The sequence below is a fragment of the Papilio polytes genome, unplaced genomic scaffold (genome assembly GCF_000836215.1).
Source record: "Papilio polytes unplaced genomic scaffold, Ppol_1.0 DF822067.1, whole genome shotgun sequence".
Classification (NCBI taxonomy): Eukaryota; Metazoa; Arthropoda; class Insecta; order Lepidoptera; family Papilionidae; genus Papilio; species Papilio polytes.
Window position 1 is genome coordinate 6655317 of NW_013527137.1, and position 15212 is coordinate 6670528.

Sequence of the window (15212 nt, forward strand, 5' to 3'; positions counted from 1 at the left end):
TGTCATGAAATAGGTATTGACAGCTACATTTTCTTGAAAAAATCTGTTTATCTTGAAGCAGGGAATTGGATGTGTATTGAAAAATATGAAAAAAGCAGATGGCATTAAAAGCATACTGGACATACATTACAGTCCGACTGATTGCCCTTTCAGAGAATTCCGAGATAATGAACTTTCCGTGGATTCCTGGGGATTGGTATGTTCAGAATCTCGTCTAAGATTTAAAAGTCATATATTGTTGCCACGTATATAATTAGTTAAGCATGTTCAAAAATGTATAATCTATTCACAATCACACCCCTTCCTCTTCGCCTCTTGTAATACACAGTTCTACCCCTTTTTGGGCAGATGCAAGTGTACTCGTTTTAAAAGGGACTTTAGTACATTGTACTCTGTTAAACGACAAAATTATATGATTTTTAATTAACGTGATGGTCCGCTTGTTGTTTTTAGGGTCCACTGGATTATAAATCTACTTTGAGACTGGCTAAAGGGGTTTCAAGGACCCACACCGAGCATATATGGGTCGATTCTCAGATCCAGCCGCTGCCAAGATCGGCGATGAAACGTTTGCACGGTTGGGTGAGGGCCGAGGACTTAGCACAGACTCTGTGGGAAGCGGAGGTTACAATATTTGATGTAAGCATTGATTATTTTATAAATTGCTCTATGATTTTTACAGGCGTCTTTGTTGTTAGGGTGTAGAAGTTCTCCTAAGGTTATATATTTGATTTTTAGGATAATAACGGTGGGACAATGTCCATATCAGATATCCAGTTTGCTTACTACCCAGTGCTGCAGATGTCATCATTCTGCAGAAAAGTACTATCTTATTGTTATATACTGGAGAGAGCAGAAGACTTTACAGTAAGTGTATCTTGTTACTATATGAACTAAGATCTAGGTTTGTGGTAGAATATTATATACGACAACAGTCAAATAACAAAATTTGAACCCACGATCACGGAATCCAATTTTGTAAACATAGTACTCTTAATAATTATGCTGTTGGCGTAAATCTCATGCTTGTTTTTACAGGTGGAACATCAATGGGAAAACTTTGTATTTACCATACCACCAGAGGGTTGGCGAGCACGGTACCACATTTACTCTCCAGGTTTGAAGTATGGCGGTGGACAGCAACACCGTCCTACTTTATCAAAAAATGGTAAGAAGAAGAAAATATTATTTTCTAACTTGTCATGTTATCCTGAAATATAATTTAATTTTAACAAAACTAAACAAAACATTAAATCTTGTGTGATTTTTTATTATACCGTTAAATTTCCAGGTTGCTACCTCGTACGGCTGTATTACATAGGCGCATGGCGCTGCGTGTGGGTGAGCGACCAGATTCCAGTAGACGCGACAGATTGTCCGCTGCTGCCGTTCGCACCCTACTTCAGTCAAAACGCGAAACAGTCAGCTCAGGCCAAGCCACCAGCTCCCTTTATGTCCAACCCTACTGTTATACTGTGGCCCTTATTGTTATGCAAGGTATGACATGAATCTTATGCTTTCTTTTAGTAACTTGGATCACAAATACGTCACTGCGCTTAAATATCTAGCGTGTTTGATTGGCCTCTAAAATTATTATGAGGAAACAATATTACCAGGCCCTGTTAAAACTGGCTGCTCCCAGCATGGAAGATGTGGATACTCCTTTCACTGAAGATGAAGTGCTTCCTGAATTCGATATTTTACATGCTCTCACTGGGGCATTGAATTTGACCTACACTTACGATGGTAACATGAAATTTGTATATTTAATAAAAAGACAATATTGGTAATATTTCAAAATGTTAGACTTTCTGTCTTTGTTGGTAATGAAAGTGTTATTGCTGTACTCTATTTAGATGCTGATCAACTATGGAAACTAATTACTTCAGAAGTGCCACTATTCTCGTGGGATGACGACGATGATACTCTAGCAAGCGCCATTCGGCCTAAATCAAAGAAATCTAATGTGAAGGAAACTGCAGTATTTAGGGTAATAATTAAATGAAAATTTATCAGGCAAACGCAATTGTCTAAAGATCATTTGAAATACAAAACTTTATATGAGTAAATAAACATTTTTTAAATCTTACAATACTATTTCAGCATAGGTCAATTACATCACTTTTTATTAAAGACACCAGAGAATTGCCTCCATATTTTCTACCTGGTATAACACCAGCTTTTGAGATGAGTCTATTAGTGACTATGGCAAGAGATTTGCCGATAAAGAAACCATTACCTGAACCAGGTGAGGATAACTTAAAAGAAGGTTTGACTACTATAGGTTGTACTTAAATTTGTTTTAATTTCAGAGGTTGCTCTATGGAAACAATATCGATGGGTAGATTGGGCTCGGAATCACGGACTGTACGAGGCTTATGATTGTCCTAGAACGAAATTTGTTAAATTAAATGGCTTGCTAAAACTATCGCAGGCTCCTCACTTGTTGGATGTTCAGAGCACTGATTCGGTAAGTATTGGTTGAATAGAATAATGGTTGAATTTGTTTAATATTTACTTCCGATTGACTTACTTTCCGACTGAGATGACGTAAGATAGAGTTATGTGGAGGACAAAAACCTGTTGCGCCGACCCTACGGGAATAGGATAAAAAGGATGATGATGATTTACTTCCGAGGTTCTATCAATTTTACTTTTAATTTGTCGTGTTAAATTAGATGCCTATCTAAAATGTGAACTTTATTTTTTCATTACAAGAATCGATTTTTGTCAGTTTAGTTTTTTTTATTATGTTTTTAATTCCTTTTAACGATTTTGTACATTGTACAGATAACATTTGGTTTCCGAGAAGAACAAGGTAAAACTAACCCTGCGGTAAGGAATACTTCGTTCGATATATTTTGTTAAAACAACATGTCACACGTGGTTTTCACTTGAATACGACTTGAGAAACTTAATTTTATTTCATTGTTTATTTGTAGGTCAAGAAGGGTGGTAAAGAAGGCACCCGATCAGCTACAAATCAGACAATGTCTCCGCAACTCAAAGAGGAATTACGGGAATGGGTTAAATTTGATACGGTAACAAATTATTTTGCAAACATTTCAATAAATAACGAAGGGCTCCAATCACGGGAAGAGAGTCGGAAGAGTAATTTGGGTTAAATGAAAAATAAACCACTTTTAATTAAACTATAGAATGGATGGTACTATGACATTATTATTGACTTTTTCTTTCAGATAATGAACGTCTTGAAGAACATAAGTATCCTATGTTATCCGTCAATGTTTCAACTTAGTTCCATAGCCAGTAATCCTCCGATTCACGTCACGAAGGCACCTCCAAACAAGCAGCTTGATATCCCTGCGTCTAAAACATCGCCACTCTACCTTCAAATAGACGGACCTGAAGAAAATGTACTTAAAATATCTTGCGGCATGCTTCACCCTCGAGTGTTTCTTCATGCGGGTCATCCAATAGACTGTTACATAGAACCTGGTTACGTGTTTATTGAAAAGTTTAAATGGTTCGATGAATGTGAATTGCCCAAACCAAAAGCATTTTTACAGACCCGAGGATATGATTCGACGGAAGTGTCGTTTGAGCAAGGGAGACATTTTTGTAGGTAAGTTTAATAAATCACAAAGAACATTTTAGTATGTTGAAATATTCAAATAAATGTAATAATTCAGATTATGGATTCATTCGAGAGTGCCATGGCACGTGATGACACTGAGCGAATCTACAATATGTGTGGGCACCAGGGATGTTGTCCAAGTGGCCGCTATGCACGAGTGTCCGTGGGCAGCGAGGTTCCTAACCGGCCTCGGCTTGGCGTTTCAGAATTTCGTACGGATAAGTAAATCTGCTACAGTTGTAAATACATCCGATAAGGACTTTTACAGGTACGCTTATTCACTAAAACGTAAATAATCTAAATCCAATCCCTATCACAATAGTGTTAATTCAGTTAGTGATAAATTTGTAGATCGTACCAACCTGACATGGATTGGAATCGTCAGGAAGTTGGTTACGACAAGGGTTTACTTCACTGGATGTTCCGTCAAGCGTTACAAGAAACGTTGAGGAAAAAATTGGCACCACACGAATATCATTTAGTTTGTACATTTCTGCAACGCTATCTAAAAGACCCTGATTTTGGATTATCCAAAAATATAAAGTCTTATATTTCGACGACAAAATGGCTGGCCAATGATCCGTGTGACTGTTTGATGCCTGAATCTGAGGAATTAGAACTTTACAGATTTCACTATACCGAAATTGTAAGTATCACTCATTTCAAGATATAGTTAGATAAAATAATATTTAAAAATCAAATAGTTGGAAGGATAGGTGTTGGAAGCATGATTTTTGGCTGTTGATTCTCAAAATATTTTGATACAAACATAAAATTGCTGGCAATGCATCTGTTATTTCTCTGGTATTGCGGATATCCATGGGTGTCGTAACGTGTCCCGTGGGTAACTTGGTGTTTCTGCCGCATGTTTGAATCTCTTATGAGATTTGACCCAAAAAGAAAACGTATTTCATTGGTTAGTTATTATTCAAAACAATTTCAGACACCTGAAGATACAGGCACGGAATCGAATAAACAAACCATCTGCGAAATCGCTGAAGACCACTTATCCTGCGGCCATCTAAAAACCATTAGAGAGATGAAAATAAGACAACAAGAAGCGGCGAAAAAGATACAAGCGCTTTGGAGGGGATTTAGGACGAGGAAAATTATCGATGCTCGCGACACTATCACCCCTGAAATTATGAAATGTGTAAGTTAATTTTATAACAAAATCAACGAGATAAGGACAATATTTCGGAATTTAACTTTTAATCTTCACTTTTCAGTTGATGGATAGTGCATTTGGAAATCTGGAAGCTTTATCAGGATTGATGAATGAGTTCTTTATTATGTTTCCTGGTACAAAGCATGCGTATTCTGTGTCCTCCGCATTAACCGGGACATGTGGTTTAAAGCAACACATTGGCTCTACTCATTTAACTCCTCAATGCGTTTGGATCCCATACTTCCAAGCCGTGTTCTTCTGCCACGCCCCTGTCAAAGTCCACCTTGATCTCCAAAGTATTGTCGGAATGGTTAAGATTAATTCTATAATAGAAGTTTATAATAATGACACAGCATCTCTGTTACCGCAAGTGTATAATACTCATTTCACTTATCATTTCGATCCAAATAATAATGGGTAAGTTTTAACCTTGCTTCTATAGAAATAAGGGTGTATTTGTGCAGTAATGTGTCTTTGTGTTTATAGATATACTATCATCGGTCATGGATCTCTGAGACAACCGCTTAATGTACATTCCGAGGCCCATTGGCAATTGAACGTAATGTCCAACATCGCCGACAACTTTCACATGTGTGACAACGATGTCGATGGCTGTAAGGAGCTATCTGTTCCATCGGCTAATAAAGTACATGTTGATGAAATATATCTACCAAATGAAAGAAATATCTTAGGTGGACTACAAATTTCTGTACATAAACAAGAAACGATTTGTTTTAGAGCTTCATCTACAACACCAGATGTAAGTTATTTTAGACATACTTTCATTAACTAAATGACAGTCCTCATTGCTCTGTTTACTTAATATGAGTTGAATCTCGATTTTTTAACTTAAATTAATCTTAATAATGATTTAGATGCGAAAGTTTAGATAGATGGATGTTAGAGTTTACCACCTAAACGACTGAACGAATATCGATTAAATTTGGCATAGATGCAAAGTTTGTAAGAACATGTAGGCTACTTATTTATTTTATTCCACGCGAATAGAGTCGCAGGCGAATGCTATAAATTACTTTTAATTAACAGCTGGAAATGGTAGCTATACTTAAATCGAGGAATCGTAGTGGCGTTATAGAAGAAGTGGCGAGGTACACGGGCAGAGGGGAGTTGTACTGGCCGTACATCAAATTGCAAGGAGAAGCGAAACCAACGCTTAAATCTATATTATTGGCTGGTTCGGTAAAATCATTAATTGTTGTTGATTAAAAAGGTATTTTTATAACTAACTGTTCTATAAATGCAAATCCATGGTATTAAAAATTGATGTTTCTCATATGTACAACTTCATAAAATTTTTAACTGTCTTCTTCTCGGCTTCGTATCCATCGTATTATTAATTAATAATTATATATATCTTTATTTTCTTCCATTATTATAAATTTAACAATAGAACGGGTGAATGTGACATAAATAGAGTTCTATGGGACTAGTTGAAGACGACAAAAAGACAGTTTTGAAGGAATTTCTTTCAGTTCCATATAGCTGTTTCAGTTATTATCTATCAAAATAGTTAGCAATAATATACTTTTTTTCAGTCTCCCGGTGATTCCAGCATGCGAACAACACGTAGTGTCAGAAGTAGTAAACCCACAAACGTTATACCCAAACACAGATCTACATTTAAGGTAGATAAAAGAAGAATATAAACTTATTATCAAATGTTAGCGTGGTGTAGACATGTTATGAGGAGGGATGAATCGCATGTAACAAGAAGGACGTTAGTTATGAGTGTGTACACCGGTAGAGGTAGACCTAAAAAGATAAGGCAGGATTGCGTGAATGATGACACGATCAATAAGAGAGTGACTGAGATGACAGATGATAGAGTTATTTGGAGGAAGAAAACCCATGCACTGACCCTCAGGGAGGAGGATAAGATAGAGGAGATGATGACATTTGATATCAAAAAACTATTTTTGCACTACGTACATGTATTCTTTGTTGCTAATTTTGTAATTGGTGTAATTGTCTTTGTGAATTACATTATTTTAGTGAAATTTTTTAATTTTTTTTTTAGATACGAGACACCAGTTTAGTACGAGAGATGAAGACTTACATGATAGAGTAAGGTTTTAAAATTTTATTAAATAAATTAAAATACCGAAAACTATCTTACGTTGCGAGGTTAAGCTAACGTTAACCCTTATCTTGGTTTGAAATAAAACATAATACAGTAGATCGATAACTCAAACCTCGGTAACTTAAAAAAACTCAATAACTTCAAAAAAATAATATGTTCTCTTCTCATCAGAGCCCAAAACCTATATAACATAGACCCTTGTTAACTTTAAACCTCTATAACTTAAATATTTTTTTGTTTCCCTTGGCCTTAATTTATCAAGGTTCTAATGTAATTATTTTTAACTAATGTCTTTAAAATTCCTGAGTATTTATACTAATATTTTACAACAAGCAATTCTTTAGTACCGATTTTAGTTTTGATGCAGTTCTTTTTGTCAGAGTTCGAGCACCAAAAGGATGGCCACTCACGATATCACAATGGAGAAGGGTCATCGAAATTCAGGGTCAATCGGGGTACAAAGATATGCCCAGAAAAACATTAAGAGAAAAGGTTTAATGAATTATTTTAATAATTGTTGATGCTAATTTCACACTCTACATTTAATTTCAATGTAAAGTACTTATTAGAACATGCGTAATATTTCCAACTTTATAAAGTTTATAACTTTACAAGTGGATTTGACGGTGGAGGAACGCATAGGAAGAGGAAATATCTTTTTTATTTGCGTCTCCTTCCACCGTCGATTAAGGGCAGCGGTCACTACGCCATTCAGGCGGTTTCAAGTGGCCGCTTGTTAGTTTCCCACCTTATAATATAAAAAAGACGCCATTACTGCTGCAGTTAGAGGCAAACCATTTAAATCTCTGAATACAGCAGTTACACAATATCCACTAAGCAACTTGACTATACTGACTGGCAGCAGGAATTAACATACATTAGCAAATACACATGCTTAAAGATATAGCAAAAGTGTAAAGTACTTATCAATGTTATTGTAGACATCATTTCAATCAAGTCTCAAAGATAAGTTAGACAGTCCGAGAGTGAACGATCCATTGCCCGGTGACGCGTACATCGAGATGGAGTGTTCACTGACAGTTGACTCCGGGTCGACTGCGCGCCGCGACGACTCCAGGGACCTGGAGTTTATTGCTGCAGCGAGGTCCTGGGACGCCAAAGATTCTGGTAGAAACGCTAGAGGCGCAAAGATTAGGTTAGTTGAACTAAAACATTCTTTGTGGTCAAACGTGGCTTGTAAATAGAACTGCAGGAAAGCAACGTAAAGTTGTAAATGTTTTTTTTTTGTTGTAGAAAAGAATTTCGAGATGAATACTTGGATATGCCTACTCCTCCTGTTACTGAAATTGTTGATGGCAAATCTAATGAGGTTGCTCTTTTTATAATTTAAATGTATTTCGAAGTTTGTAGGGATATTGAAATTAAATGGTCTTTTTCCAGATATCTGATTTTGTTTTTACCGACGAAAGTCAAGGTAAGATTTTTAAAATTACTTGTCCAAGAAAAACTAGAATCAAAGTATTTTATTTTATTTCCAGATGCACCGTCAAGTCGACAACTGCCCACCCCAGCTTCTAGCAGTCCTGGTATTGTTACATTCATTTGTAAAAATCTCGTAGATCTAAACCCAAAAAGAAGACAATTGGGACATATCAAGAATCGAAAACTTTTAATACAATGATTTTAACAAAGTTTCAGCTGTACGAATAGAAATTAAAAAGGATGACCGTAAGTCTTCAAGTAAGATGTTAGACGTTGAAGATGGAACTAAATACTTGACTATGCCAGATGTGTTGAAAGACAAATTCAAGCCTCTAGATTTCATAGATTTATGTACGAGAGAACAAACTGAAGATGAATGGTAAATAAACTTCTAGATAAGAATTCAACCATTATATCCATGTATAACCAAACGAGCGGCTCCCTTATCTCTGTAGGAGAAGATTGGACAGTTGGGAGATATTTGCATCCAAGAATTTACTTAGGTATAACAACCTAAGTAAATTCTTTCAGCTAAATTTATTCCTGATCAGTCTATCTTTTTCAGTATTGTAATAACACCAGAAATGGCAGAAGCTTCCAGAATGGCGCGCGACGCGCAGTTGGAGGCGGCTATTGAACGCATGAATCAACTCCAAGCTTATTACGAGACTAATATATTAGAAGTGCAAAAGACGCGATGTGATGTACTTGAGAACCTTTTTGTTGGTAAGTATTTCAACACGTTATTGTAAATATTTCTAAACAGCTGGATAATTTTTATAATCATTTACTGTTTTGCGTTTTATTAGCAGAATTTCACATTTAAGTTATGGTTATGTTCTAATTTCATTTACTATGCTTAAAACTCCATAAGATTACATTTATTTGTTAGCTTCTTGTTCACCTTCATGTTTTTTGATTTTGATCTGATGTGAGCTAATCGTAGCGTTTTCACTACTTCTACTAAAGCTCTTTTAACGTTGCTTTCAGATTCGCAGTGGAGTCAGGGTTTAAATGATGCATTAGAGGCAAGGGATCTAGCCCTGACTTTGCTGGAAACAAATAAAAATGCCTCTTTCACACGTAAGAAGCACGAGTCGAAAACAAAATAGAAGTTTCTACCTTTAAGACATAGTTAGAAGAATATTTTATGTTCCGATAAGGTGAAAATGTTAGTTTCTTCCTTCAATAAATAAATAACATAATTTTTTTTGTTTTTATTTCACATATTCACTTTCTTGTTAATCTAAAGCCCGCTATACACACTCAGTTTTATCCAAACAGTTAAAGCGTCCAATCTAACATAACTGGGAACATTTCAGTTAGAAGAATTTACAAAACTGTTCCATAAACGAAGCGTGTGTAGCGGACTTTAAGTCTAAAAGACGTTAGATGTTTAAAATGCTCAATTTAACAACGAACCAAGCACTTAAATGATAAAACATCAGAGCATTTTATGGTTTCATTAACTAAGATATTACTTTCTCATTACTGTCCGAAGTGTCTCGAAATGGAACGTTCATTATGAGAAATGTTACATTAAAGTATTTCAACAATTTTGTTCAAAATGTGCCTTAGGTCAAATAGAAATGACTTATTTTCTAGTAATTAAGGATACAAGTAGCTCAATTTCAGAAGTTATAATAGTTATCAAAATATGTAAATACACTTTTAAGATTATAATGGAAGATTTCTTAACAGTCAACTTTGTTAGCGTGTCTTACGCACAATGAATGTAAAAACCTTATTTTCGGAATGAGTTTTCTTTCTATTTTTCTTTGCGATAATTTAAAAAGTTTGAGGCATTGTAAATTACGAACGTGAAGTTAATAAAGCACGTTACACCCCCGTAGTCACGCCCCCCAACGTTTACTGCATTTTGATGAGCCTGCTAATGTTGCGTCTCGTTTTCTATACAATGTAACTCGCGTTTTCAGCAATCAAAATACTTATTTAGATGCAAATTTTAAATGAAAAATATGTTTTAGTTATGACTAAATTTTCAAAAACACATACAAATTTAATACTATTTCTATGATTTGTTAAGAAATTAAACATTTAGAAATAAACTGCGTTACAAGGTCATATATTATTTACTAGGTAAAGAAAAACCCACATAAACGTTTATTGTCATTTCAATACCGTATATGAAACATAAAAGATTGCATAAAGTTAGAAGATATTCAAGAAGGTCTATTGAGGAGAATAAATAACTTCTCGTGGCGTTTGAGTGGCGGCATAAATCTAGCTGTGTGGGTAATTGCAAAAGTTTTCTTGCATCGAACGTATATATTTTAGTTTATACAATATTATCTAATCTTTAATATTCCCTCTCTGACAATAAAAGTGTTTTGCGCCTGATTTTTTTCATTAGCAATATTCCTTTTTGTAAACCGCTAAGGTCATTGCTAGTATAGAAATTTTTGGTTGATCTGCAAACTAATATAAACTATTCCATGATATACATTATCAGAAACTTAATGTCAAATTAATTTGTATAATATAAGTAAATTCCTAATATCGTGCGTGTGTAAAATTTTATACAACATTTGAAACTGTTTTCACATCAAAGCTCTTTTGATCTGAAACATTAGTATCGATGTTGAGGAAATTTTCGTATTTGTTACGGAAAGTAAAGGAAATAACAAAGTTCCTCAGAATTTCCGGAATACATTGTTACGTGGTAGATAAAGGGAGAAAATAACGATGTATTCATTTATATTGTGTTTTTTTACACTTTGTAATACGGAGTAGCATTTTTTTTAATATACAACATTTTGGAATTCGCTGTTTATACGATAACTATACCTGCAGTAACATCTTCCCACTTTTATATTTGCTTGCGCCTGTCATTTGTTACAGTTGATCTTTTTTTATCTTTTGCGGCATAAATAATTCAGGCGCTCCTGAAACAAAGTTTTTAGTTTTGTTTGTTCAGATAACTCTTTCATGTACGATTTATCTGTTTAATTATTGTTAAATTATCCTTTACATTTACTGTTAAATGTCACATATTTTAATTAATTTCTTTAACAGTTAGTAACTTCTTGTAAATTCGATTAGATTCCGGATTTTGTTTATAAACTTGTGTTATGATAGAAAACATTACCACAAACTCGTACAGATTCATAAATGTCACGCTGGTGACGTCACAGTCGGCCTCGCTGTCTTGTTGCCGTGCCACCTGTTTAATACATTATCAACTTTGATGCACTTTTGTTTATTTTATTCATTTCTACAGATTTTATCCGATACGTTTATTTTTGATAGTGGAACATTTAATACAACTTACGTATGGGTGTAAAATGGAGACGAAAATATTGCGTATTGATCGTTTACAGCAAATTTTTGAATGACTTTCGCGTGAATTATAATTATAAGTAATCCTTTGCCCGCGAGTATCAGCACGGAAACAAATAAAAATGGGTATCCTATGTTTTCTTCCATACTATGCTCTACTTCTAGGTCAGATTTCAGTGAGTGTTTAGTTCCCATCTATAAAGTTAGATTTATCATTTCCGTTGTTATTATATTAATATTAAATATTACAGTTGAGAGTTTTAAACAATATTGAAATCAATTGAGACTGCCAGCCGAGGCCGTTCACACAAAAAACCTTGTCGTTCTCAAACCGTCGTTAGCTGTCTTTGTTTGACCAACGATAACTTTGTTCGATTGTTAGATTGGGAAATTAATAACTAATGTAATTGTTAATTGTTTATATAAATACAATTTTATATCATAGTTAATAACAGATCGTGAGTCTAAGAAAAGTTAGACGAAAGTAATTAGTTACAAATCTTACTATATTAGACTGTTCACATGGGCCTTACCATAAAATAAAACTAGGAAATCAAGCTTAAATATTCTTCAATACTTCAACTATTACTTCGACTAGCTTCCGATACAGATTTTTGACGGTTCCTATATACTACGTTTAATAAATTGAACATACAAATGGTAAAATATTATAACAAAATTGTATATTCTTAGATGCTGCGCACTCTATAAATTTGATCACATTATCTATTTTCAATGTATTGAATAGTTCATCTCTTTATAAAATACGAGCTGTTGCCCGCAACTTCGTCCACGTGATATTAGAAAACATAAGAACTATATAAATAACAAAAAGCTACGTATCCCTCGGGAACCGGACATTTCTTGGGGATGAATCTTATCCCATGTGTACTTCAGACTTTGTTTTATATCTATGCCAATTTTCAATAAGATATGTTGAACCGTTGCAGAATGATCGAGTAAACATTAAAAAACTAAATTATTGAATCCCAAGGGAACCGTAACTATTCCCGGGATAAAAAGTAGCCTATGTGTTCTTCCAGACTATGCCCTAAACCTGTGCCAAATTTCATGAAGATCCGTTAAGCCGTTTAGGCTACAAACGCTAACAAACATCCATCCATCCATCCATCTAAACTTTCGCATTTATAATATTAGTAAGATTATCTATTGCCCATAAAAACAATCGCGGGATATAAAAAGCTTAACTTAAAAGGATGCGTAGAAGGAAGAAGGAGCGCGCGGAGAATATAAGCTAAAGGAAATTAAATCAAAAACTGAAAATGAAAATTGATAAATTTATAAAAGTGATTTAAAAAAAGGGAAAATAACATATAAACAGCCTGGCAATGATTGTAAGAATTTATTGAAGATTGAAAAATTATTTACAAAAAGAAAAAAAAATAAACTGAAATAAAAAAAAAACTATAAAAAGTAAAGACGTATCAAAGAGGCTAATCACATCGCCAATAAGTTGAGTAGAGCATTTGTAGAGCCGTTCTAAACATGCTTTGTAACAAACATCCATCCATCTAAACTTTCGGATTTATGATATTAGTAAGAAGTTAAATGTATAAAGTCTATTACAACTCAACGGCTTTTTATTATAGATAACATTGCCTATGTTTTTTACCCGGCACAGCCTCAGAACCTTTCACGGCTAACCGGTCCGGTTACTTCCTGTCCGTACTAAATGTCGACCTATATCCGCCTACGAATGTCCACACTCGCGACATGTTACATGCAAACTATGATACATTATTATCGTTTATTGCATAAGTTTGTGAAGGAAACATTTACGTTAATGTTAGAAGTGATTAAATTCAGTACGTCTGATTTCGACGTTAAAGCATACTGTTCCGACCCTCTAAAGGGCGACAATATGGACAATATCGACTAAAAACCCCCTGGATGAACCTCAGGTGCGATTTGAGGGTCCCGGGATACCGGTGGAACGCACCGGAACCACCGTGTTCTTTTCGTCGCTGCTTTTTTTTACTATTTAGTACCAACTAAATTAAAACTATCAGAACTTAGTGTTTGTAGTGTACTTATCAAAATTTGACATTAACCGTATTCTTGAAAGTTAAAAATTATAGTGAACTAGCTTTCGCTCGCGACTCCGTCCGCGTGGTATTAAAGAAAAACATAACCGAGTACCCTATGTGTTCTTCCAGACTATCCTCTACATGTCTACCAAATTTCATTGAGATTCGTTCAGCAGTTTAGGCTACAAACTCTAACAAACATCCATCTATCCATCTAAACTTTCACATCATACTTCATACTAATATTATAAACTAGCTTTCGCCCGCAACTCCGTTCGCGTGGTATTAAAGAAAAACATAACCGAGTATCCTATGTGTTCTTCCAGACTATCCTCTACATGTCTGCCAAATTTCATTGAGATCCGTTCAGCAGTGAAGGCTACTTTCACATTTATAATATTAGTAAGATTTAAGATTTCAAATGTTACAATGTTACACCAGTAAAACAATTTGCTATCTCCATCTTTCTCTAGATGTATGAAATGTCACTTTTAACATAGGTAGGGCAATGGTCAATCATCATCCACTTGCCCTTATCCCTTATGGAGGGTCGGCACAGTATGTGCTGCTCTTCCATACATCTCTATCAGCCGTCATGTCATATATTTTTATATGAATACTTACCATATATGTCAAACGTATACGTTCATGTACGGAAGTCCGTAACATAGCTTCTAAGTTGAGCAAGTTGTAATTATGTATCCTTTTTTAACTTAATATCTATGTAATCCACTTCCCGAATGATTTGAATAGTTAACTTTTGCTGCTCTAAACGGGTTTTTACTGACTTAAATTCAATTATACAAGATTTTAATCGTGAATTGGGACGCGATATAATAAATACTGTTTCCTCGTGAAAAGATATCTTATTTTACTCATTAATAATGTATCTACTATTAGGTTTTTGAAAACGGTGTAGTAATTTTTGAGTCTATCCGTGCGTATAAAAGAAGCATTATACATTTTTATATTTCAAAAATACATTTTTTAACTTAACTTTGTGTAAAATGTATTGTAATCATCCTTTTTTAATATGAGAAAGTAAACGAACAGTCATAACATCAAGGTGAGCAATGATGCCCATGGATGTCTATGTAAAACCAGATAAACTGCAAATACGTTGACCGTCTATACTTCTTGCTAAAATTGCCTTGTTCCGTTATCTATGACATCGTTTGTAATATTTTTTTATTTAAATATTATAATGAGAAATACAACTTAATGGTTTTTCATGACTTCATAAATATTTATTTAAATTAACTTATGCGAAATGTAAATTCGAGATCGTAAAAAACAAAATCATAAACCTCTTCTCTTACAACTTTCATTTCGAAATATATTTTGTAAGATTTCATTTATATTTTATTTTATCAAAGTAAGAGTTGCAAAATAAAAATATACGGTAATGATAAAAATATAGTATACGCTTAAAATCGAAATAAACAATTGAATAAGTTACAAGCCGAAAAAATGATTGTTCTTCGTGTAAAATTTATGTTATAAAATAAAAAAAACACACTTTCAAATAAGACATTTTTATTTTATTTTATAAAA

General features: G+C 34.2%; 1 protein-coding gene across 2 annotated transcripts; it reads left to right on the plus strand.

Moving 5' to 3' along the window:
* LOC106107494 lies at nucleotides 1–9515 on the plus strand. Of its 2 annotated transcripts, XM_013288370.1 has the most exons (28): nucleotides 1–196; nucleotides 454–639; nucleotides 739–867; nucleotides 1039–1168; nucleotides 1292–1497; nucleotides 1617–1746; nucleotides 1857–1990; nucleotides 2104–2248; nucleotides 2313–2470; nucleotides 2791–2835; nucleotides 2943–3041; nucleotides 3201–3586; nucleotides 3654–3866; nucleotides 3950–4244; nucleotides 4542–4751; nucleotides 4828–5183; nucleotides 5253–5526; nucleotides 5814–5966; nucleotides 6323–6412; nucleotides 6805–6851; nucleotides 7248–7359; nucleotides 7809–8023; nucleotides 8122–8197; nucleotides 8269–8302; nucleotides 8367–8414; nucleotides 8521–8689; nucleotides 8876–9036; nucleotides 9301–9515. In XM_013288370.1, the coding sequence occupies exons 1-28, from the start codon at nucleotides 86–88 to the stop codon at nucleotides 9420–9422; spliced, it is 4434 nt and encodes a 1477-aa protein (XP_013143824.1). In that variant the 5' UTR covers nucleotides 1–85; the 3' UTR covers nucleotides 9423–9515. The 2 variants fall into 2 exon arrangements, with proteins under 2 accessions (XP_013143824.1, XP_013143825.1); XM_013288371.1 differs by lacking the exon at nucleotides 2791–2835.
* The last annotated feature ends 5697 nt before the right edge of the window (nucleotides 9516–15212 follow it).

Coding starts and splice junctions, on each gene's coding strand:
- LOC106107494 (XM_013288370.1), top strand. CDS start 86: ATGAAAAAAGCAGATGGCATTAAAAGCATACTGGACATACATTACAGT. Junction 2,249..2,312: donor GAAACCATTACCTGAACCAG/GTGAGGATAACT, acceptor TTTTAATTTCAG/AGGTTGCTCTATGGAAACAA. Junction 5,967..6,322: donor CTATATTATTGGCTGGTTCG/GTAAAATCATTA, acceptor ACTTTTTTTCAG/TCTCCCGGTGATTCCAGCAT.